Below are 26,011 nucleotides of genomic sequence, written 5' to 3'. Positions count from 1 at the left end.
ACAGACAGGAAAAAGTCAGTTGGGAACAGGTCAAGAGTCCATGTCACCCCCTGTAGACATCCATGCACTTTTTCCTTTTAATCATTTGGAGTTTTAATGTTTTAATGTTTTATGTATTCAGTTAAAGCTGCAGTTAACAATGGATCATATGACTGTGTAATGCGACAGGGGTTGTTTGAAGGGTCAAATCCACTGAGAACTACAACTCAAATCTACACTATCTTCAATTTGTTGTCTCATTGGTTTAGTTTTATGGATGTTTGAATCGTCACCTTTAAATATATTTAAATATATATAACAGAGGGTTGACAAAAGAAGAAACACATTTAAATATTGCCGTGCGAAACAGTGGTGAACACTATAAACAAAGCTGGTGTTTCTATTGCCAACAGATTCCCCACAAATCATGTACAAGTGTAAAAGTATCTTTCAAAAGAAAATCAGCTAAATGTCCAAACGTAATGTGTGATTGTATTGTACATAAGGCTTCTGACATAAGGACACTGAGCAAGAAGACCACTTGTGCACTTCAATCACCCTGAAAAACTGACAAAACCCATTTTATTTTTTATTCAGTTGTTCCCAATAAACATGTCAAAGAAAATATTCCAAAGTGTTCTTTTGAATAAATTCAATATTTAAATTGCACACATAGCCTATATTCCTTTAAAAAATAAAAACTACACTGCTGTGTCAAAAAATATGCTGAAGATACTGTATACAACATGATATTTTACATAAAAACACATAGGACCAAAACACCAAAGAGCAAACAGAGACTTCCACTGGGAATGCTGCAAGACAGTAGCTTCAAAAACAAAGGTCATACATGTCACGTTGACCAGCAAAAGGTAAACCGGTCAAACAGGACGCACAGGGCTTTAGAGCATGCTCAGCTCAATGAGACGGCCTGCGAACACGCCTAATGTGCCGATGAGACACACAGCCATGAACACACAGAGCAGAATATGATCCAACACCATGGCCACAAACTTCCACTCTTCGGCAGCCTGGAAAGAGAAGAGGGACAATGTGTCACATACATACAAGCAACACTAAATAATCTTATTAGTGACACTGTCTGTGTGAGAAAGATTACATTGTTAGATTCCTCGTCGGATTTCATGGTTTCTGCGATGTACTTGACTCCTTCTATAGCACTGCGGACGTCAGGGTTCTTGGTGATAGGCGACTGATAGGGAACAGAAGAGGTCTGGTTGCCAGAGATGTCTGAGATGTCAAAATCAGCACCATAGATGCTGGATTTAGTCGGCTTTTCCTTTCCTGGGCGTTTCATTGTTGAGAAGAACATGATGTTGGGAATGGTTTCAATAAAAACCTGTTCATAGAAAGACAAAAGATATGCACCATGTCAAGGAATAAACATAACGTTGGAGCAGTTGGATTAAATACAAATAAAGAAGTTCTCTCTCAGACCACTAGATGGCAATATAACACAAAGAAAAATACATGTTTTGTTCTCATGTGCTTATGTGCTTATGCGCTCACCTTGCGGACCCAGTTTGGCATTGTGTGAGTGCTGGGGGAGCGGTGGTGGGTGTTGATAACAATGACAGTGATGATAATGGAAGCTATGACGAAGACCATGGTGAAGAGCATGTACTTCCCAATGAGTGGTACAGCACTGGAGGTGGAGGGGATCAGCTCCACAATGACCAGTAGGAACACAGTCAGAGACAGCAAGACAGAGATGCTGAGAGTCATCTTCTCACCTGGGAAACACAAAAGACTTCTTCACTGCTCCCACTCGCTTTTAATTGGTCTAAAAACTGACATAACTATTATATAGAAATAGTTGTGATACCCAAAACATGCAATCTTAATACATTGCCACAAGGGAGAGCTGTTGCTGTGAGTAAATACTTTCCTTCCCCTTGCCATCCAATCAGGCTTCCACCTCCAGTGTTAACACAACAACACAATAACTGCTCTGTTCATATTTAAAGAATGAGAGGCATTTTTGTTGTTGTTTCTATATAGCACAAGTAAACAGATTCTGACACCATTTCACAAGTTAAAATGCAAGACGTGTTGTTTTTGTTGCTCAGAAAGAGCAGTTATCCCGGAGAGAGCATCTTTTGGCACCAGCTTCTCCTCCACACTTTCCTGTCAGCAGCCATATCAGAAACTGAGATCAAGTGATGTATTATACATTAAAGCAAAGGCCTGCTTTCAGACATGACAGCACAGAGGGACCCTGGGTAATGAGGCAGACTTACACACTGGGAACCCGGCAGATGTGCACACAAGCGGTGCACTTCACACATATACAGCGTGCATCTATATAGCGTTACTCTCAGGTGAAACTTAACCTGTGATTGACATTTAGGCCTACTGTCATCCATGTCAAAGAAATAGGTTGATATTTTGAGAAATACACTTATTTGCTTTCTTGTTTGATAAGAAAAACGATACCTATTCCATGTCTGTGGGCTAAATATGAAACAATTAGCTTAGCTTAGCACAAAGAGTGGAAACAGGGGGAAACAGCTAGCCAAAGACAATAAGCCTAACAGCATCTCAAAATCTCACTAATTAACTGACTATTTCTTTGTCGTCACCATGAGGGTGCCAGACAGAGAGCCAATTAGTGAGCGTTACAGGTGCGGGTAGCAGCTATAGGGAAACAGCTAGCCTGGCTCTGGTCAAAGGTAACAATCTGCTTACCAGCACCTCACCTAAACCCCACTTAGGTGCATGTGGCATAATGAATTGTGGCCACATACTGTATAAAGACATACTATTTACAATAACCAAGTTATTGTATATATATATATATATATATATATATATATAGGTTATATATACTTTTACTTGATGTATATGTTATAGGAAGTTATGCATGTTTAATACAGTACATTATATGTTGGTACATGTCATGTTTTATTGCTTTTTCAAAAATCTGAAAAATAGCAACTGTGCACTGAAGTTTCTTTCATGTCATAATGTCCCTTTGCTATTAACTGAAGACACAATGTGGAATCAGTGTCAACATACCGGAGTCTGTAGGAAGATAGAAGACAAGGCCGGTGAGGAAGGAGAAGAGCATGCAGGGGATGATGACGTTGACGATGAAGTACAGCGGGAGCCGCAGCATGAGGAAGTGATAGGTGATGTCGAGGTAAGGGGTTTCCGGGCAGCAAGCGTAGTACACCCAGTGCTTCCAGCTGCGGTAATCCTTCATCACCCACTCTCCACTTTCCATGAAGTTGCTCAAATCAGGGCGGTCACTGTCCTGGTGAGGAGAAGCAATGCGCTTATTAAAGGATGATTTTTATCATATATTTCTATTATTATCTAAACTGTGTTTAGGTTGTATTACATTTGAACTCTGTAAGCAGAATCTGTTCTATATATCTTGTGGTTTCAGAGTGGTTGTGATGCTATGTTGCAACGTGTGTTGTATATATTTGTTCATTATATATGTGTTCCCCCTCCTGGGGAAGACTGCTACTTTTCTATTTAAGAAATGGAGGATAGCACTCCAATGGTGCACAGATGAAGGCTAATTTACCGAAACACATCAACCTTAAAAATAAGACAATGGTTCAGACAATAAGACTATTGTTTTGGGTATCCAAGTTCTTTAGCAATAAAGAAGCCTCAGAGATGTTGTTCAAAAGCACTTCTGGTGTTTGATCTGATATATTTTGGCCTTCAAGAGTGCTGTAAAGCCATTAATATAAGTGGCAATTTGCATTATTTGTATTGTTAAAGGTATAGTTTGCTACATATTGATAGTGATACCAATCTTTTCATCTAACTCTCAGCAAGAAAGAGAATAAGAGCATTTCCCAAAAATGTAGAGCTATTCCTCTAAACAAACAGTCTGAATGGAATTACAGGATTGACGACGACCAGGTTTCCATCGTAGGTCCAGGTACCCAGCTTCATACTGCAGTTCTGGAGGTCAAAGGGGAAATGCAGCACAATGATTTCACAATAGCTCTTGAAGATCGCAGGGGGGTTCCACGTGATCATTCCTGTGTGCTCCAGCAGCACTTTGGTCTCATGAATGATGGCAAAGTCTCCATCAGCACTGCGGGCACAGAAACAAACAGGCAGCATCAACATGGGAGACAATAAGTTAAATGTTAACGCAGGGGGACATCAGTGCCTGAGGACGGGGTCAGTGTTGCACCCCAGCCAACCAGCGCTCAGCTTGGCACAAGTTGTTGTGGCAGCGGAGCTGGTTGTCAGGGAAAAGAAGCAGCGTGTCAGGCGCAGCATATGGCTGGAGGAGGGGGAGGGGGGAGGCTGCAGTACAGATTCCAGATTTAGCCTAATGAAATCTGAGCTTTCACACGCTGCATACTGGAGTGTAGGAAAACGTGATTCTAAATTCCGATAGGTGTGTTAATTGTTTCTAGAGGTGCGGATGCTTTATGTCACGTAAGGCTTATTGTAATGAAAAAAAAAGGTTTCATCAAAAATAATTTCGCATGGATCAAATGTAGCCTGAGCACATACTTGTTGTAGAGAACCAGATCAGGCCGCCAAATGTCAGTGGAGGGAACTCTGATCTTTTTGATGCCACCGTAATCCTCCGGGTTCCAGTGCAAGTTCACATCTTTCCATTGCTGAAGAAAACACACAAAAGGACACAGAACAACAAACAGTACTTCAATTTTGACAACCTGACAAACAGTTTTATTTTGTTCTTAGAAGAAGAAGCAAATATGAGCGCTGACATATTGTGTACTGATAAAGGAAAATCGCATTTTCTAAACAACATTTCTACATCGTTCGTAGTTGCTGTATACGTTTCTTTCCTAAATGCTATGAGTGATTCTTTCAAACTCGTAGACGAATGAAACATATGAATTGAATTAAAAAAGAAAACCCTTTGATACTATAGAAATAACAGAAAGAAATGAGTGCAGTGAAGACAAAGATCTGTGACTCTTTCAAGTAACTGTATTTTTTGCACTACACTTATTGTATAGCTTGCCAATTATTTGTTTTACTTTTTGAAACAAAACTCTATTTGTTTATAACTTTTCAAATGTTAATTGTGTTTTTGTTTTTTTCCCCCCAATTATTTGTATATATAAATACATTTCTTGGTGTGAGGATTTCATATTTGGGACATTTATCATGTGTAGCTAGAAGCATGATGATGCATTTTCTTACTCATGTTTATTGGTACCTTATTGAGGCTTTTTGCGGGTGTGTCCAAAAGTCTTTCTTTTATCACAACAACACCAATAAACATGTTTCAAACCTGTTTCAGTCGCACGTTGCTGCTGACGATCTGGTTGACCTCATCCTGTGAATCCAGATAAATGTGTTTAGACAGTTGATGACGGTGAATCTTAATACAGACGGGGTGACATGGTGAGTGGCATGAGACCTCACCACACTGATGAGCTGGATGAGCTGAAGGCCCACAGTAACAACCACCGGTTCCTTGAAGTGATTGACAGGACGGACGACCTTATTGTAGCGGGCGAAGAGGGTTTTGACCAGACGTGTTTCATCAGTGGAGGCCCAGGCGACGCCTAAAATAAAAAACATACCATACAGGCTCATAGTTCTCCACAGTTTCTTTATTGAAGGCATTTAGATGGTGAAATACGTCTTTCTTTACTCCTCAAGCTGCTTCTTGAGTGTGCTCGTGCCAAAGTAGAATATTGCTTTAAGAACATCTGATACTTGAGGTGAGTTCATTTAATATGAGTTGAAAATAGATGTGACAGTGTCATACTATAGGTGTAAGGTGTATAGTGTATGTGCATGAACCACATTCCTTTTTAGTAGAACTTTGTAGAAACTGATCTACTTTTACTTGATGTACAGTTTGATACAATTTGGTGTTTTAAAAAAGTCTCTGTGTTCATTTATAGATTTATTTTTCCATGTTTTCCAAAGCTGTGAGATCACCATGAGGGAGTTGCATTCAGGCAAATGTTCTCAAACATGTAGGCCTGTTGTGTAAATGCATGTATTTGCGTGTATATATATATATATATATATATATTTTGGGTCTAAATTAGAAAATAGTGCCTTCAAACATGCAATGGCACCCCTGTTAGTTTGTGAATAGAGATGTTCTTATGCTCTCTTCGCTACATATCTGTCACAAGCCAGAGCAGGATCCAGTTTCCTTTTTTAGCTGACCTTGAAACAAAGGTCCTTTTTCAGCAATATATTTTTTGAATGGTTGAATTTCTCTCCAAACAGTCAACTCGGTAAACGGTTATGTAAGTGACTTCATGTTGTAACAGACAGACAAAAGGTTGAAAAGCAAATTGAAAAGAGCACACATGCCCCTGTCAATCAAAGAGCTGGTTTGCATAGAATTAACATTTGCTCATTAGTTTTGTTGTTTTAATTGGATCAGCTTTCACTGACTTGAGAGAAGTTTCAATAATAATAATAATAATGATAATAATAATAATAATACATTATACTTGTATAGCGCTTTTCTGGAAACTCAAAGACGCTTGACAGAGTGAGTCAATAAACATAATTAATGCAAACAGGGTTTATTAATCGTTTCACAGACTCCAACTTTCTCTGACTTCATCATGCTTTAAACTGTAAAAGTAATTCAAGCAAAGAAGACAGACACTTATTTCCACAGTTATACATTTTCTTTAGTTTGAAATAGGTTCTTACCTGCTAGAAGGACTAGAGGAAAAATGAAAAATACTGTATTCATTCTTGCCAATAACACCAGGCATCCAAAACCAGATCCAACTTCCACACGCTGCCCGCAGACCACTTGAGTATTAAAAAGGTTTGACCCACCTAAAACACTCTTTCAGCACAGGCATATAACTTACAGGACAAGCTCCGAGCTCTCCACTCTCGCCTTGTTGTTATTGTCAGACAGCGGATGTGAATGACTGGCTGCCAATGCTTGTCATTTGAGAGGGCCACATTCTTTGTCCTATGCTATAAGATCAACATACCGGAGTAATCCACCACTGAAATATCCCATCGTGAACTTGGCCACACTCAGTCTCGAGGTGAGAAGAGACGCAGTACACGCTTGCAGCTTTTCCCCCCTTGTATCAGTAATAAACTATCCATGTTGTCTTTAAATCTGTGTATACAGGTCCATATAATAATGTTTAGTCCATTAAAAACACACACACACACACACACACACACACACACACACACACACACACTGAGTAACATATATCTGCTTACAACAACATGAGGATGTGTTATAAACCATTTTTTATATGTTAATATACTTCTAGATGTTTAGTGATGTATTTAGTAGCCGTTCAACGTGGACGATGAAGCCGTGTTTTATTTATTTTGAAAGGATTCTTACAGTGCCTCTCATGCAGCTTCCCCTAAATAATAATACTATTATAATCTCAGATGATTCAGATGTTCAAACAACCTTTGTTTGTTTTTGGGGCCAGGTGTTACTCCCATATTTTCCTCTTTTGCTCTGCACTACCTCACCCTGTCGGGCCCGTGATGGGTCAGGCAACTCAATTTCCTCACATCCCGAATCCGTTCAATCAGCCAGTCAGTCAACCGTCCGCCTCATTCGTCTCACTTAGGGACAAATGACCATTTTGGCAATGCCTGAATTAAGAGAGATTTGTCCCAACCCACCTTCTCTCTATCTCCAATCACTCAGGCCACCTGAATTTACACCATGTAAGCACCGCTTTGCCTTTCTTCAAGTCTGTCATGTGACACGGGACAAGCCAGCATTGTATCTGCTCAGTCGACCTGTAATCACAGGCGTTTCGGTGCTCTGTCCAGTGTTAATTAAAACACTTTGAAGGCTCGCACCGCATAGTCAGTCTCTAGAGGACTATGAGCTGCGGGTTTATATCTGCTTTGTAAGTGATTAAATGTTCATTGAATCTGAATGAAGTAATATCTGCGGGGGGGGGGTGCATGAAAACTGGACAACATACTGGATGTTTATGCCTCGATGAATATTAAGAGGATTAGCGTTTTCAGAGATTATGATGTGTGCTGAGAGGTATATTTTACATGATGTTCCAACATAAATATAGAAATGTCTAAAATTAGACAGCTTTAGCAACATTTATTGGAATAGACAATCCTGTACTTTCATGATCTTAAACCATTATATGTAGCGTTTCACTGTTATAATATAAAATCCCTGTTAATATAAATGGAACTTGTATTATAGGCTCAAGCACAGCAACATTCATGATTCAGCTTTTGATATGATAAATACAAAATGAAAAAAAACGATTTAAAATACTTCACATTGGTAAATTTCTTTATATTTCCACATTTGAAAATGTATTCAGGTCAGCTGTTTGCAGGGAGGAAAGTATTACCATCCAGTCAACAAAGAAAGGTCAGTTATCTCATGGATCACAGCCTTTCAAATTTCGTCTCATTACTGTGAACGAGGCACATCCACCGCACAATGCATTTGGCAGTCATTACTCCGGCACGGTGTTATCACAGCATCTGATTGAGGGATAGAAAGCTCAATAGCTTTATTGGTGTGGTTTACCTCCTTCCACAGTCAATGCATGATGTAGATGAAGGTATGATATATATTAAAATGGCTGATAATGGCGGGGGGAGGCTAAACGGTTGGATGAAAATCCAATTTTGCCACACAATCACCAGAGACAAGTTCGGCTTACATTAATTCAATGTGATGTGGTCACAACGCCGGAGTGATTAAATGTCAAGCAGTGATTGCTTCTCTGATGCTTTGTTGGGAAATTTAAACAGCAAAAACCTGAACGTACTGAATGTGAAGCTATAGACAACATGTGGGGTCAAACACTGTGGTTACATCAGATTATATATCTGTCAATAACTATCACACCTAAAAGCTCACATCCACAGAGAAACTATAATTTAACACATAATGAGGAACAAAGACACAATCCAAGTTATTCCTATTGGAGCCTACAGTGTGAAACAGTAGTCATATAATGAGCCACCGATGGCTGTGAGTGACTGATTTGTAGAACTTGCTTGGAAAGACATAACCTGTGGCTAATTAGACATAAAATGCATATATTTAATGTGACATTGCTTGCACATTTATCTGGTAATTAACAGTCTCTCGAGTGCAAGAAGGGTGTTGCCTTAAGTGTTGTGTGTTTGCGTTTAATCTCACAGTGAATCAGTGTGACGGATGTGTTGTTTGAGGGTTTTATGTAAAGTTACTTGACTGTGTGGCTCTTAGGCACAACCTGTCATTCTGAATATGCAGAATGGAGGACAGTCCTATCTGCCAGGGTCATCTTACAGCCACAAACAAGTCTCATCAAATGTTTTAAGCAGCATTAGATATGTATGTATCATTTTGTCTTTTTAAGGACACATATCCTGTTATTAAGTATTTTTCTTATTGTCAACAATCCAATGAAAAGACCAAAATGTGTTTGTACCCATCAGTTCCTACTGAAGACAGGAATCTTATAGGTCACACATATGTAGTTTTGTTTAAGTCAGAATAATTTCCTGCAACAGCTGGGCATTGTAGTTTGTAGCTTACGTTCGTCAAACAGGAATAAATAGTGCAGTTGTTGGAGACTATTTTCAGCAGTGGATTAACACACATTTAGTGCTCTAGTGAGTATTTATGGCAGCAGGACGGAGTATGTGGGACTGAGCAACTATGTATCCATGTATACTGTATAATAATGATGAAACATGTCACCCAGTGCATTGATGACTTAAAGAAATTCACTATAGTTTTGGCTACACATTCATTATTTATTGGTAAGATAAATAAATTGGTGGTTTTGGTATATCCATGGGATATAAAGTATTGCCAGTCTTATCCTCGGGAAAGGGAAAACACAAAGTATTCACGGATCATTGTTTTGATTGTCTGGCCCACAACCTTTGTTTCACTCACGGCTCTCATAGTGTTGTTCAAGATGCAGCAGGCAGATGTACAAAAACAGAACTAAAATGAGAGCAAATATATTGGACTGACAGAACAACGACTCCAAATGAATGATAAGGTTGCTTCATATCTTCTGTACCTATAAACAAGCAGCTGTTTGCTAATATGTTTGCCATATCAACTTTCGTATAAAATGTGTTTACAGCTTGTGTCTGCTGCCATAAAAAGTATCTAATGCAGGTTTAACGCACATTATGATGTCGATCTTTATTATGGTAAGTCAGACTCATTAAGCACTTCATTTCTCAGAGTAAGGTTTAATAAATTAAAGTGATCATGCACAAGTTGTGTACAAAAACATTACAATAAAAAAATTAAATTCACAAATAATTCAGTTTATAACACAATAAAAATGTTAAGGTCAGGCAAATGCACCAGTGTGTACACATCAACAGGAAAGGCTCATTCAACTACTCATAAAAACATTTGAGGAGATAAAAAAATACAGCCTCATAGAAATTACCCCAGAAATATCAGTAGCTTATTTTGACATACAGCTATACAATGTTTAACAGAAAGAAACTGCACAGCCGGCAGCTGGGAATGTCGACTATATCTACTACAGAACAGACAAAAGCAAAATCACAGCGCTACACGATCTTAACACATGCTGGGTTACGACTACAAAGCAACAAAGACCTTGCACCATGCATGCTTGCCTGTCAGCTTCGGAAAATCCCCCGACAAAAATGGGGAGACATAGAGTACGCACAAGTGTAAAGTTCATCATCCACACCCAATACAGGGGAAGACAGACGTTAGGTCAACACCAGTCCATACGCAGGGCATTTAAAAAAAATGTATCAATCAATTTAATACAAACAAGTCATTCAAGTTTTTACACAAAAGAATGATTAGACAGCTGTTCTACAAAAGTCCTGATCCATGTTTAGAAGAGCACATCTTCCTTTTTAATGAGCACCTCCACCACCTGTCTCTGGTAGCGGATGTCATGGAGTGCTGTCATTGCGTCCAAGTTTGGTGCACGCATGAGGGTGGGTCCAAAAATGATGCCGAGGTTCTCTGCGTTCATCAGGTTGAATTCCTCATTCTGCGCCACCCTGCGAATATGTATTAATAGAAAAATGTAAGTTAGAAACATAGACTGGTTCTGGAAATAACCAGTTTTAGGGATTGTATGAAAATGACTTTGGTGGGGAGGGGGACTGAACATTATGTTCCCAGTGTTACTAATATTGGAACAATGTGGACTAATACATTTCTCAATACAGATCAATAACTAAAAGGGTGCAAAGTATTTGAGATAGTGAAATAGGCATAATCATCCCCCTTTCTTGAAACACCTCCCTCCTGTTAGTTTTCACCCCCCCCTCTCCCCAGCTCTTGCAGAGTTCGATCACATTGCTAACCTTTTTAAGTGCGCCATGAGGTACTTCAAAGTTTCACTGTGTGATGGCGGCAGCAAAGCAAGAGCCTCGCGGAAAGCTTCCAGCTTCTTCTCTGGGTCTGTGAGCTCTGAACAGAAACAGAAAGCGGGTTTGTTAGAGTGGCCAGAATACACTCTCTGACCTCAGAGGACACAAGCGGGAATCAATGCAGTAATTTCCTTTGGGGTAATAAAAGCCATTAGTCTCTGAGAGGAAGTCTGAGGCTGCTCGAGATGGCTAATGCAAATGCACATTGTGAATGTGTTCTTGACTGTTGAGTTTTGCAAATTAGGGGCACAATTGGAGTTGAATAACGTATTCAGGACTTGAGGTCAGTGTTGAGTTTTGAAAGTCATTGGCTGATTCTGAGAATTCGGCAAGTTCAGTTCCAACTGCAACTGAGGAAAATTGCCAATGAATGTTTTCCCTTTTTCCCTTTTAACAACCATAAAGTCCTTGCCAGTGGAGTTTTAAATAACAGCAAAGTACAGCCAGCCATTTAAAGTGAAAAGAACAAGCAACAAAGTGCAGTCCAACACACCAACCCTGCAAACTACAGCCTCAAGAATGTATACATTATATATAAATGTTCATATTTATGGACTCAGTCTTAACAGACATCAAACATTATTGGAGGTTGTTGAATTCATCCATCACATACAGGTGTTTCTGTTATTTTGTCCACCTTTTTAGGCCAATATACTACAACTGACATCTGTCATGTATTCCCAGCAAATACTTTTCTGCAAATAAAATATGTTAAAAGATAAAATACTGTAATGTGACCACACAAAGCAAATCACATAAAGGTTCATTTTGACTGTTTGTCACTTTAATGCAACAACAAAAAAAAACCCAACACAGTGAAACAGGTGTGTTTCTAATCTTGTTGTGACTTACTTGCAGCCTCAATGAACCTTGGGTAAGCGTCGTATGAGATGATGGGAACAGGCAAATCTCTGAGGTAAAGTTTCAGTGCACCCGTGATGATATTGATGTCTTCATAGGCATTCACTGAGATGTCTGTCTTCTCGCCATCTGTGAGGATGTGTGATGGAATAAGGGAGACGAGAAGAAGAGAGTTTTCACAGAGTAAAAATAACTGGCATCAACACTTTCACTTCACCGTGTGAAGTGAGGAATAAAAAGATTGTGTTACTGTGGGTAGGGAAAGAAATCTTCTCTCGCTCTGTATTTTGCAAAGTAGCTGCTATCATCCGCCTGGCCTGTTTTATTCTGACTTTCCTTCAGTTATGCATGCTTTCCAGAGCAGGCCATGGCCTACTTGTGCTGGCAGACTGAACATCACAGCACTGTGAGCTGGAATGACACTCTGTCATGGATGATTTCCCACATGCGGATCTGGCGAAGAGTTTAGCTCACTGCTGCAGGGTTTTTCTTACAGTTAAAATTCACACTGCACTGGGCAAAGACAGGCTCATTCTCACTAAGTCTCCTACTGAATCCCAACACAGCGGAAGAGTTCCTTTTTAAAAAAAAAAGCTATGTTCAAGGCAGTGAGAGTACATCCATGGTTTGTATCCCCTGAGGTCCCCCCTGTCTGTCCACACTGTGAAAAGCTGCGTGAGATGGACAAGTCAAGATAGGATTTGCAGTCCCAGATGGACAGTAATCCTCCACAAATGTGTCACTTTCTCATGAATCTGAAATGCTCTGTGTGTCTTATGTGCACAAATGAAAGCATGCAATGTCAATCATCATGTTATGAGCTGACAGGAATCTATAAAGGAACATATACCTTTGTCAAACGCCATCTTGACCTCTTCTAACGAATCACTGAATCCAGATATTCTGTAGAGGCCTTCAGACGTCAGTCCTTGAGAAACAAACGTAAAAATGATTATTTTTAAATAAAAACAAAAGGATCTTTCAGACATCGTCCGGGCTGTCATGAGTAATGTAGAAAAATTCACCCACATATATATCGCCTTGGGTGATTTGGGAAATGCCATTAAACATCCTTAAATATGCATAAGAAATTAAGGATAAAATGTCCACAATGTCACACAATGGAACAACATGGGCTGATGCAAATAGTTTTCTGCATGGCTGGGCAAAATAATAAAGACATAAATCAAACTTAGCTACAGACATATATTAGAGGGCAGACAATGAGGGAGCAATGAGTTTCCTACATAGTTGAATGATTTAACTGAAATGCAATCAAATAAGGCAGCAGGAAACAGAGTAATGTATTCCTCATTACATGTTCACAATTACCAGAACACTCATCACTCGTCTCAGTCATCCCCCCCCCGCCCAAAAAACATTAACTCAGTTAGTAATGTAAGCAGACTTAAAGTATATTGTGGATCACTTACTGCATAAATACAGTAAACAGGAACCATAAACTTAATTTCATATGGCATTTTAAAGGGGTTGTTTTAAGGGGACTCCTGCATATCAGCTAAAAATGCTAAAAGTAATTACATTTAAAGTTATTGCATTTTCTAAAAAATATATATAATTTCAGAAAAACTGACCAGACATTAGCTCAATAATTAGTTCTAGAATAATTACTAAATGTCTTCATGGAAGTAAAAACAGGCGGTAAAGGTTTGGATCGTATAAGAAAAGGAATACCTATTTATGAAATTGAATCACTACTTAATACTTAATATGGAAATTAAAATGCTACTACTAAATGTGATTCATAGCTTTGAAACACGACATTTATCATATTCAAATCTTTGGAGGAAAATAGTCATATATTATGCTGTACATTTGAAACACACACACACACACAAAGACACATGACCCCGACTGACCTCTTGACTCGATCTCTCGTATGCACATGTCCACCACCATGGGTCGCTCCGTATTGTGAGCTTTCACCAGGGTCGTGAGATCACAGCTGTAAACTTTACGGATGTGTCTCAGGTCTGGCTTGCAGTCGTCGGGCACCAGAGATGAACATTGTTTGTGGACGTTCAAACCACAATCTAAAGAGGGAGACGTACAGCGCGGTTAGTTCATAGAAATCAGAATCAGAATGGAAGAGTAGAGTAGAGTATTTATTTTATAACATTTGTCAAGTAGAATGAGGTCAACTAAATTAATTCTTGTAGGTCATTTTATCTCTAAACTGAGGACTATTATGCAAATTCACAATAAACATCAGGTTCATTTGGATTTGGTTGACTGGTTTCATGTGTGTTTTGGCTTGCAGAAGAGTGTTAATTCCCTTGATCAATGTTTGCCCCCTAAATGTCACAAGACCACTGGAGAGCTCCTCTCCCTCCACCACACATGGCATTGAAGTCACCTTGAGCACTGAACAAATCCAATGTCACCTCTAGAGGGACATTAGTTTATTAAAAACCCACATGATCGCACATTAATCTATGAAACATTTATGTGCATCTTTTCTCACTTTTGTATTAAAGCATTTAATGATTCAAACAACCGGAAAAATGCATTTGATCATTATTAAACGTGGGGAAATACTCATTTTGATGTTTCTTTTTTCTCCTATATGATATTTTCAGCTGTGGGATGCACCACACTGGGTGTTTAAATGGCATATTAGTCATTATGTCAGTTCAAGTAGCCCATATTGCGTTTTGTCTTCAGTCACAGCGGATGGGGCCTGAGGCACAGCTGTTTCAGGCAGGATTCACCTTGTCGGGAACAGAGGAGCCCGTGGAGAGCAGAAGCAGAGAGACTGCAGCTCTGCTTTGTAACAGAGATGCATGGAGGGAATTAGAGGAACACTGAAAACGCTGTGGCCTGGAGGAGGGATAGTCAGCGCTGCTGCTGTGTGCTCTATTCTTCTCCAAATCCAAGCTCACACACAATGGCTGTGGAAGCAGCAATTGAGGCGCTGCGGGCTACACTAGACCTAGTTTCCCAGACTAAAATGGGGCAGTTATTCAAGCTCTTAGATATTTTGAGCCTTCTCCAAGTTCTAAAAGGCTTTTCTTTGACAAATGCTGTCTGCTTTTTCATTCCAAAAACATAAGAAATTACATTTTGATCCCTCAGAAGAACCGCTACTTTTAAACGTTTTATATAAAGCCAAGAATCTATGCTTCTGGAGGACCTCAGACAATATTGAGATTAATATGGTTCCCTGGAGAAATTCATGCAGCCTGCATTTATATGCATTGATGCAGAAATGTAATTACTTTAAGAGATGATTCTCTTAAGGATATGAGACAGGCAGTATAATAGAGGACGGCCTGTCATCAGACGCAAGTGTGCTGAACTCCTATTGTCCATGTGAGCACACTGACGGCCCTGGGTCCCAGGTGGGGCGGGTGAGGGTGAGAAAGAGACCCGAGGGACAGCGGGGGAGCCAGGAGACGGAGGATGCTGCTTTACTGCACCGTCAGCTCTGTCTCTGTTGCTATGGAGGAGGCTGCAGCTCCGTTTTGGCTAAAGGGCTCTGAGAAGAGGTTTAAATGGGGGCTCGATGCAAATTTCTAATCAGCACATTATCACCATGTCGACCGGCCGAGTTTAATACCGGTCCCTTTCTCACTGGAACTGAAAACAAAATGTACCACTTGTTTTTGTTTGACGGTTTGGATTTTTTTAGAACCAAGTATTTAAGTTAAAAAGGGGTTGAGCTGCTTGACCTAGCTCTTTGGTTGAAGCCGCTGAATTTTAATGTGTGCTGAAACAGAGCTCCTTCCCCACGCTCCGAGCTCTGCTCCTCATTAAAGAGACATGCCAGCTTTGTTTTCCTTCATGGGCATGATGGGATGAGGCTGGGGGGGCGTACTCTGATGAGGAAATGTGGGACAACAAGCACAAGCAGAGGCTGGCTTTCTGGCACGCGGCCAAAAACAGTTCACACATCCAGAAAGAAAAGGGGGTGGGAGAACATTATTTGGTATGCAAATCTGAACATCATGTGAGACTTCGCTGCCCTAGATTCTAGTAGCTGTGGTGGAGACTGAAGGAATGGCAACATAAGAGTTTATAAAGATTGGCTCAAAACATAGCTACCTTTTAAAAAAAGATAGTTGTCAGCGTTCAAAATCAAGACATTAATAATTAACGCCAGCGCTCTCGCAGATTTGTGTGACATACTTTGTTTCATCAATAAAACATCAAAGATACACATCAGACTATATTATAGGACTCTTCTTGGAAGTGAAACGAATTCCAACAAAATCTTTGACAAGCAAACAGGCAAATATAACAAAAGCATTTACCTCAAAATAATAATGTGTGTATGTTACATCTATGACACAAAGTAAAGGAATGCTCATAAATACAGATCAAATGTTTATGTGCTCACACTGTAGAGCACATAATAACCAAATGCATTTAGAAAAATACAAAGAAGTGAGCTTTGTTATGTTTGTCAGCTGCTGTAATGAGCCTGTTGTTGCGTGTTTAGGTTCAAATGCAGCAAATGTTCCAAAAAATCATGGAAGTGGAAACACAGATAGCCTTTGTTATTGTGATAATGACAACAAGATGAAAACAAAAACCCAAACCCTGAGGTAAAAAAAGAGTATTAAGTATTATTATTAGTTTTTATTTCCATAAAGAATAAAGAGCTTCTTTTGGATTTAAAAAAAAACAGCGTGATGGCTGACATTGCTAAAACTCATTATTCTGCTTGTTTGAACCGATTACTCTGATTTACTAATGTAAAGTACATGTTACATCATAGCTACAGAATAGAGCTTTCGTTTCAATACAATCCCTAATACGCAAACTACTGTTGGGATTAAGACTCAATAATCCAGCTCTTTACGCGCTAAAAGCCAAGTAACCCATACACAGTAATGCTTTGTACACCATGCACATGTACCATAAAAGCAGTTTGTATAATACAGTGTTGATGTAGCCTGAGAACAACATGTACCTGCACATTTGACCCCCTGAGCCATCAGTCCCCACATGAAGCTGGCACAGTGTTCACACCAGTGAGGTCCTCGAAAGGTATGGACCTACAACAGAGAGGAGGACAGTGGCAGGTGTTAGTGATGAAGTGAAATGAGAAGACAGCGGGGAGTCGCATTTGCCATTTGCTCCATAGACACAGCATCCCGTTCCTCAGCCGACCCGGAGACCTGTAGGTGCTGCCACCGTAAATGAGGCAGAGGAGGAGGATTGTTGTTCAAACAGACCCTCAAACTGACAATACTGAGGCGGGTGACTCCGAGCAGGCGAGGCTTTGCCATCATGGCACAGTAGGAACTGACACTTCACCAGAGTGGAGGTGCAAGTTGTCAGGGAAACTTGCTATGGAAACAGTAGGAGGCCACATCACTGGTGACAAACACCACCAGGTGACAACCAATCAGGGAGGCCTCTGGGAGCGAGAACAAGCCACAACTCTCCCTGTTTTCATTGCATTGAGTCAACAGCAGATACAGCAACAAAAACACAAAACAAGCCCGTTTGGCGAAGAACTGTTAGTTTCTGGTTGGGATAACACCGTGCAGTTGGTTCATTGTGTTACAAAATATTAACTGATGGTCATCTAAGCAGTTGTTTGACAGTCAGACATCATTCAGGTCACCTGGAAGGATGCCATCTGACATTTATTTTCATGTTTACAGAATATTAGGATGACAATTTCACATGTAATCAATTTTTGCTTTTAACATGATGATGTAAAATGATCTTTTCTTGGATTGTGATACGTACTGTGTCATGTCTTTCTTTAAAAATGTCTAAATGCAGGTGGTGAATGAATTTATTCAGAGCAAACAGTGTAAGAGGAATGAAACAGTAGTAGAGTGAAACTGTAATTTAATTTTAAATAATTGTGGCTGTCAGGGAGCTTTGTTTGGAAAGTTTGAAATTGAAAGACTTGATGTTGTTGATTCTCTCTTTATTATAAAATCACTCAAATTATACATCTTTCTTTAGATGTGGGAGCGTTCAACATGGGAACTATACTTTGCTAAGACGTTGAAATGCAGCATTCAGCAATCCCAGAGAACAAAGCAGCAGAAATAGATTGGTAAGCATCAGCAGTTTGAAAGCCTTGAAGGTAATTTTTCACCTGCTGCTCTCCATCCCATTAACCAGCCAAACTAGGAGAGTGAGCCTGAGCCAAATAGGGATACACTCCTCCTCTGTTTCCTCTCTCCATCGGCCTAATCTGTCCATCTGGTACTCGAACTATAACAGCAGCGGTCCACAGACCACCCAACAGATTTTCTTTTGATAAAGGCTCACTGGACAGACATAAACAGCTCTGTTTTTCATCCCCTCTCTCCCACTCTGAATCGCTCCCCCCTCCCCTGCCTCCCGTCACCCACATGGTAAGCATGTGAAGGCCACACATGATGAAATTAAAGCAACATTTTTGAGTTGCAACAGCTGATAGGAGTTCTTTAAGTCTCACCTTGAAGTTGTGGACTTTCTCAGATTTGGGTGTCCGCTCGCTCTCCTTCAGTGTAGCTCTGCGAACCAGTGAGGTGAGCTGTGAATAGGCGAATAGTTTAAGTGGCTGCCAGAAAGTGGCTGGAGGTTTCTGTGGCCCCATCCTCATTCCCAGAGCAGCCGCCAGAATATCCTCCTGATTGGCCTCTCGCTTGGCCTTTTGCACTAGGGACTTCTCTTCCTTGTGAACCTCGTAGGACTCTCTAGATGGCATTCTGGTGCTGCAGTCTCCCAAACCAGATGAAGGAACAACCCCAGTGGAAAAGTCCCAAAAAAGGAGGGGAAATCTGTTTGATGCTCAGAGCAGGACTAGATCAAATGATATTAGTTGCATTGTCCCAATTAAATAGAGACATCACAGACAGCAAAATGCACATTTGAATTATGGAAAAAAATAGTCTGAGAATAATAAAAAAAAGAATCCAAAAAGATAAAAAACTGTGGTCCTTATTAAATCCTCTCACAGCAGTGACAGTGGATGAAATGGAGCCTCTGTGTTAGGAGTGCCAGGTTTTATACAAAAGAGGTGCAGCCCTGGGTGTTCATGTGGTTCTCTGGGAAAATGTATGCAGATGAGCTGAGTAGTTTGCGCTAATCCTCTCCTCCCTGTGCAGAGCTGATACTCTCCCTGGAACAGAGACAGCACACTATTGTGTACGGATGCCGTCAGTGCAGGAAGAGCGAGGGGGAGGAGTGCAGGGGCGGACCCTGTAGTAGTCACAGCAGATTAAACAGATCCCACCAGCCAATCACAGCATGGATACACCGGCTTTATAGTAGCCACTTCCCCGCCCCCACACAACCATCTCCATCAGATATCCAAGCAGGGGACCCTGGGTGAAATGAGAGTGGGATGATAATGAGCAATGAATGAGTAATGCATCAAGAGGGGGCTGCTGCCTGCTGAACTTGCGACAGCAGCGGGCCGTTGGAAAGGAGCTATTTTCAAAATCATGTTGCCACAGAAACTGGTCATGACCATGACGAGCACAAACACAAAAGCATCGTGCACGCAAGCAACATATGAGCTCATGGATGGGAATGCACACAAAGTGATGCTTTAGCTTCCCAAACAAATAAACATGTTGTCAAGTCATATTTAATATTTAGCATTTAGACTACATATTGAGAGGAAATCAAAACATGAATTGATGAAGAATAAACACAAATCGGTAAGAGCATTGTTTATAAACCACACAGTGATGAAATTTGCTTTGAAATTTGAAATATTTACATTTTTATACACCAAATAATCTCCTAATTTGTGTTTTAAATGTTTGTTAATGCTGTATTTTCTCTGTCTTTTGGTTCTATAAATAAACTTCCTGACACATAAATAATGTAAACATCACTCTAAAGGAATCATACAATAATAATAAAATTGCATACAATATTGTCCAGGTTAATAATTTGTATCATGATTCAATATTCACTGTTACTCCACCTTCTCACATTATGATAAAATATACAATAAAGCATTTAACAACATATGTCTGGAAGCTTGGGAGCCTTTTCTTTCTTTCTTTGCAGTCTTTGTCTGAATGTTCATTTCCTTGAGGTTTACACTGATTCAAGCGTTGTGTCGTATGCATGCAAATGAAGTATCAACTATAGCGTCATGATAGCGATGTGGGAGAAAGGATTCGCAACCTGCTTCTGTAATTCACACTGCAAGTCAAATGTGATTATGCTCCCACGCCTCAGTCTAATTCAGACTCAGCTGTTAAAGTGCAACGTTCTCACCTTTTTTTTTTACAGAGAACAGCTGGAGAGGAAGTGACTGTACTCTCCTTCAGAAATCAATGAGGACTGCTATTGCTCTTGCTGCCCCCATCTCAGCAGAGAGGTATCAAAATGAGAGAATGAATAGCGGCGGGGAACAGAAAAGGGGGCTTTGAAGATCAGTGTACTTATGTAGACTGGCATCCCAAACTGTGGTGTCTGACGGGGTACGGATCCCAACATGAAAGATGTGAAACAGAGGGCTTCCAGTGCTGCTCTTCTCTCTCATGCTCAGGGAAAAAGTCTCTGCTCAGGAGGGTACCTGAGAGGGGTATAGATAAAAGACGGTAAGAGCCTTTTATATGCACCCGTTCATCCTCTCAGACCCTAAGCACTTTAGAGGGTTTTGCAGCGTAATTGCGTTGCCTACTGTTAAGTGCAGAGCAAGAGTCTGACTCCCAGGATGTGGTTTACTTTGAACGCAGCTCTAATTGACACTGATTGATTTGCTTGTTTCACAAACATGTCCAGAGATGGGACTCTTGAGGATGGATGTATACAGCACAGTATCTTTTACATCTCTGTGATGTCCATCTGTGTCCAGCCTGGACATCTCTGAATGTTGCTGTTCAGCCACATTTAAAGTTTAAGTTTAGTTTATTAAACTATTTGATTCTGATATAACCCAGAAACCATTCTTTGTAAAAAAAACTATTTTCTCACTCCCTTCAACTCTCTAGTAAGCCCTTAAGCTGTTGATGTGACTATTTTTATGGGTTAGGAATGTTGTTGCATAAAGAAATGTTCTTTTAATGCACTGCTGACCCCGCGCTGACATAAAGACCATTAGGAGCACAGCAATATTCACTCTCATGATCTGCAAACTCTCAGGGCAATGATTTATATCTCTCACTTCACACTCTTGCTTTGAAATGTATAAATAGTCATCATAATCTACATCACTAAAACGGCATCTCTTTATTTTGGCATTTGCTTTAGGTGTGAGTTATGACTTGCAGATATTCAACACTGAAAGGCTACACATGAATGTAAAAGGTATCTGATCCATCAACCTCTTCTGGGAATAAATCTGCAAAATCATAAAGTTACATAATGTTATATAACCAGAAACTACCACACGATGACGAGAGTGAGAGAAAATGGGCTACAATAGAGTCCAAGAATATAGAGGACTGACGTCAGAGCTAGAGTGCCTGCACACTGAAAGCTTTCAGTAGAGCTATGGCATTAAACCGGTGAAATGAGCATAAGAAATGTCACGCAAACATAGATCTAGTGACACTACTAGTTGTACTTGTATATTTTGTAGCCATTTAGAAAGAAGCAAATGAAACACATGTATTATATAACCATTCATTAGTGGACCTGAAGGTAAGGTGAATCACAGACAAAGAGACGCTACATGCTTATGGCCACCAGCACCGGGAAATACCACATGAGCATAAGATGCAGCTCAAATGTTTTTTTTTGTGTTTTTTTTGCTGGGCTTGCAAGAAATCTGGAACAAATTACACCATATTTTACCCGGACAAATAGATTACCTGGATGTGGCTGGAACAGTCTGTGTACTGACAGTGATGTATGGGAGGCTGCTATCACGCTTTGCTATTCACACAGCAAGGTCAGAAAATACGAAGCACACACTCTGGGAGAGGCACAATATACGTGAGGTTATAGTCACAGCTGCCGTTTAAACTGTAGTTACTGTCATTTAAACAGATATATTACATTTTTACATACCTTTCCTATTTTTATTAATACTATTTATTATTATTGACTTGACTTGCAGTATTTGTTTTTTCATTTTCGTTTTTCTCACTATGTTTTATGCACCAAAAACACTGACGGAAATGTCTTCCATGTTAAAACCTACCCGATTCTGATGCTGATTCTGAACAGGAACGGTGTAGTGTGAAAATGTCACAGTGCTGAACGTAAATGTGACTCGGTGCTTCAATGACCGCCATCACTTTACTGCTGTCAAGCTTCAATCTTACAATGAGCAACACTAGGTTGACCTTGACCTTTACAATGTATATTCTCAGTTTACACTTAGCTGTTATTGAGTTTTATCGCTGGTAGAAATACATTAAATAAAGTTGCATTCACACACAATGGTCCTGAAGATGATGTAACTGTAAATCAGTGGAGGTCCAACACAAAGCTAAGTACAGGCAGCCCTGTGCAAATGTTTCCATTAATTCTGTCTTGAGAAACAATTTGGTTACCACAAAGCAATCTACCTTGGGAATCACCTACTTTTATAAAGAAATGCCGTCTTATATGGAATGACAAATGGTTGTGAGGAATAATTAAAAAGGCTTGAGAGGTCTTTTATCTCGGTGTGCCTCGACAGAAAGCAGTTTCCCCCCAACAGCAGCCTGAATACCACGCTTAGAGCGGGATGAATGGTTCATTGTGCGTCGGCTATTTTGGCAACAGGGTGATGATAACAGGAGGATTTAGTTAATACCTGAAATATTTGGTCAGTCTTTTCGTGTTTTTAACAAAATAGCAAAGGAATGCCAAATCTGTGGAATACTAAGACATTGTGTTAATTGACTTTTCCAGCATCAAAGCCTTTCACATGTATTCTTAAAGGAATAGTTCAATAGTTTTGGGGAATTCTGTTTCTTTTCCAAGAATGAATTTATATCAATCTCATGTCTGTGTGTTATGCTGTGTTCACGTCATATGAGATAGATGGTAGAAATGGAAACAATCCCCATTTATACAACTTCCACATTTATTTCTACTTTTTCTTAAGCAAAGGAGTATTTCTTCCACCACTGCCTGGCACGAGCAGCTTCGTACTTAAAACCTTGGCAAAGTCTCCGACCACGTGCCTGACACTTTCTGGGCTGAAATACAGTTTATGCCATTCCCCTGATGTTCCCTAAATATTGTCAATAAATACCATTATCAATAAACAACCACTGAAGGAAAAAAGGAAAGAAAAATACAAGATTTCTGCAAATAAAAAGCCGGTGAGCGTATCAATGCTTAATACTGCTCGAAAAGCTCGCTGTGTGAGCTCCCAGCGTGGAATATCTGAGTGCCGAACTGGTCATGCATAATCATGGATGGATAGAGCAGCTATATCAGCTATGTATTTATTTTTCACTCTTATGTAACTGTACCTTACTCCTCCACAACACGTGAGAGAAAAAGGCTAGAAGTCTCCGTGGCTCCCTGAAGGACAGCGAGGCTTCACGATCAGCTCTTCCCAGGTCAGAGGTCTCCTCTGTGCTAACAGCTGGGTGTGAGGCAGGGATTGGATTTAATCTAAGATGTTATTTCTGGCTCATTACATCATGTTTTGCAGTCATATCATGTTAGTTACAATATGCGTTATGGTTGAATGAACGCAGAAGGCACCAGACCAATCAAAAGAGAACCTGCCACCAGATTCAACGTGTAGTCCAGAAGATAAATTGATTCACATACACTATACTATGTGCTCAAAAGTATGTGGGCACACACTTCCAAATGTATTTTGTGAACTTTTGTTTTGGTACTGTCTAGGTGAGGCTTTATTTTATGGTTCCGTAGATTCCTATTCACTTACCAACAGGAAGTTTCCTGGGAATATTCATGCCATTTGGCACTATTGCATCAGATTAAATAGAGGCTGTGACAACTGACACACGTCCAATGAATCAATTCCAATTCATTCCAAAGCTAATGTAACCAAAAGGAAACATACAACGTTCTCTCCAGAAAACTACCAAGGAATTATGAGGACATTACTAGGAAATAATCAACACAAATTAAGCACCTTTTTTATAAGGTTTGGAATAGGTTCTGAAGTTCCAATTGTCACGATCTGGGTGTACTTTCTGTTTCCTGTTTTATTTTGTAAGGTTCATTCCCCTCGTGTCATGTCTAGTTGTACTTCCTGTCTGTGTGTTTTCCCTCTCTTGTGATTGTTGATTTGATCCTCCTGTGTCCATTCACCCTGCCCTTGTGTCCTTGCCTTTCTCCCCCAGCTGTGTCTCGTTCCCTTCGTTAGTTTTGGTGTGTATATATCCCTGTCTGTCTCATTATTCCTTGTCAGTGCATCGTGTTTCCGTGTGTCTACGTCGTGTTGGTTTGTGTTTTCAGTTTGATTTTGTTTCTCTGTATTCTTGCTAGCTTTTGTTAATAAAGCTCTCTCTTTTGTTGAAATCGTCTGGCGTCCTGCAATTGGGTCCTCTCCTGAAACATACCGTGACACCAATTAAGGGAAATCTGAATGCTGTAGACTAAAATGATATTGTATACAATAATATAGTACAATAGTTTAGGAAAGCCCCTTTCTTGATTTAACATGACAATACCTCCATTCAAAAAGCGAGTTCCATAAAGAAATGGTTTTCTGGGTTTAGTGTGGAAGAACTCGACAAGCCTGGTGTCGTACTCTCATGTATATTTATATACTTCTCTATTATTTTACAACACCGTCTTATATCGTTGTCCTGCGTATTGCACTACAAGTTTGTACCTTATTTTGTATCTTGTTTTGTATCTTGCACCTTATGTGTAGTCAGATCGTTTCTTCACTCCCACTGAATGTTGCATCATTCATTCTTCTTGTTGTTCACCGAGGAGCAGGAGAAACACAATTTCGTTCCTCTATGTTCTGCACTGCACTGTATACAGATGGATGACAAAGTCTCTCTTATCTTATCTCACCAGTTCTGTTACAAGAACATGGTCCCTCACCAGCACCTGTGAACAGCTTTGTTCACAGAATAAAACAACATGCTACAGTACATCAAAGAAGTGTAACAAATGTGTGTTTCAGTACAAAAATGAACTGCTCCTGTAGCAACGTCTCATTGTTGGGGACAGGTGGCCGAGAGTCACATTTTGGCAGCAGGGCTCGACTTTCTGCTCAGGAATCTGCTCGCTGTCTGCACAGGCTGAAGAGGACACAAACCTGTGGAGTGCTGACCATATTGTATCTTATGTTTCACTTGCTGTGGAATAACAGCATCTGTTTTGAGTGCCAGGTTCCCTTGAGAACAACGTTTCTGAGCCGGTGGACTTCTTTTATACACTGCTGGTTATCTTACCAGCTGAAATTAGCTGACTGGTCCCATGAGGCGGCGATGTTAATACATATTTTAGAGGTGCTGATGTATGAATAATTTGATTAGTGCGCTTTATACTACGCTGCACTGCAAACATATTGCATTCTGAGCAACAGAGTGAGTGCTTTACGGAAAAAGAAAATGCCTCTCATATTTGTAAATAACAAGAGGAAAGAATAAAAGTCATCACTGAGACAGCACAATGACATCAAATAATGTAATTTTATGTGAGCTTTACTCTGTCAGTGCAGAGCTCTCCAAAAACAGGTGACAAGGTAGCCTGCAGCTGAAATCATTCCTGAAAATATTCTGAAAATGCCTGACAGTTTTAGAAACAGCAGCGCGAACACTTCTGCAGTGAATGACAGACTAAGCTAAGAAAAGAGGCAGAGTCAAAAATAACTCGGCGTTATAATGACTCATTCCTTTTCCCCTTAAGGGTGCTAACATTTGGTAGTTTTGTCCTACATAGAAAACAGCGGCTGTGGTCAGTGATGAGTTAGTGTCCACTTCTC

General features: G+C 40.1%; 2 protein-coding genes across 3 annotated transcripts; both read right to left on the bottom strand.

The window, feature by feature from the left end:
* Positions 1-533: 533 nt before the first annotated feature.
* LOC115026229 (acetylcholine receptor subunit alpha) lies at positions 534-6,969 on the bottom strand. 2 transcript variants are annotated; one of them, XM_029458942.1, is made up of 9 exons: positions 6,643-6,969; positions 5,380-5,522; positions 5,246-5,290; positions 4,492-4,601; positions 3,865-4,060; positions 3,019-3,256; positions 1,510-1,733; positions 1,100-1,339; positions 534-1,010 (listed from the first exon to the last, which is right to left on the bottom strand). In XM_029458942.1, the coding sequence occupies exons 1-9, from the start codon at positions 6,683-6,685 to the stop codon at positions 882-884; spliced, it is 1,368 nt and encodes a 455-aa protein (XP_029314802.1). In that variant the 5' UTR covers positions 6,686-6,969; the 3' UTR covers positions 534-881. The 2 variants fall into 2 exon arrangements, with proteins under 2 accessions (XP_029314802.1, XP_029314801.1); XM_029458941.1 differs by lacking the exon at positions 6,643-6,969 and having other exon boundaries at positions 5,380-5,583.
* A 3,181-nt stretch (positions 6,970-10,150) lies between these two features.
* chn1 (chimerin 1) lies at positions 10,151-19,320 on the bottom strand. Its single transcript, XM_029459049.1, has 7 exons — positions 18,641-19,320; positions 17,147-17,231; positions 14,091-14,264; positions 13,061-13,138; positions 12,202-12,339; positions 11,284-11,389; positions 10,151-10,974 (listed from the first exon to the last, which is right to left on the bottom strand). Exons 1-7 carry the CDS (start codon positions 18,890-18,892, stop codon positions 10,803-10,805), a joined length of 1,005 nt encoding a protein of 334 aa, XP_029314909.1. The 5' UTR covers positions 18,893-19,320; the 3' UTR covers positions 10,151-10,802.
* Positions 19,321-26,011: the final 6,691 nt, after the last annotated feature.

The sequence above is a fragment of the Cottoperca gobio genome, chromosome 21, assembly GCF_900634415.1.
Source record: "Cottoperca gobio chromosome 21, fCotGob3.1, whole genome shotgun sequence".
Taxonomy (NCBI): domain Eukaryota; kingdom Metazoa; phylum Chordata; class Actinopteri; order Perciformes; family Bovichtidae; genus Cottoperca; species Cottoperca gobio.
This window is presented reverse-complemented; position numbering and strand designations above follow the sequence as displayed.

Excerpts from the sequence above, each read along its gene's own strand:
- chn1 (XM_029459049.1), bottom strand. The coding sequence starts at position 18,892 with ATGCCATCTAGAGAGTCCTACGAGGTTCACAAGGAAGAGAAGTCCCTA. Across the intron at positions 14,265-17,146 it reads TCAGGGGGTCAAATGTGCAG|ATTGTGGTTTGAACGTCCAC; the intron begins GTACATGTTGTT and ends CTCCCTCTTTAG. Across the intron at positions 11,390-12,201 it reads AAGGTTCATTGAGGCTGCAA|AGCTCACAGACCCAGAGAAG; the intron begins GTAAGTCACAAC and ends GTTTCTGTTCAG.
- LOC115026229 (XM_029458941.1), bottom strand. The coding sequence starts at position 5,583 with ATGCCTTCAATAAAGAAACTGTGGAGAACTATGAGCCTGTATGGTATG. Across the intron at positions 4,061-4,491 it reads GATCTGGTTCTCTACAACAA|TGCTGATGGAGACTTTGCCA; the intron begins GTATGTGCTCAG and ends CTGTGCCCGCAG. Across the intron at positions 1,011-1,099 it reads CCGACGAGGAATCTAACAAT|GCTGCCGAAGAGTGGAAGTT; the intron begins GTAATCTTTCTC and ends TTCTCTTTCCAG.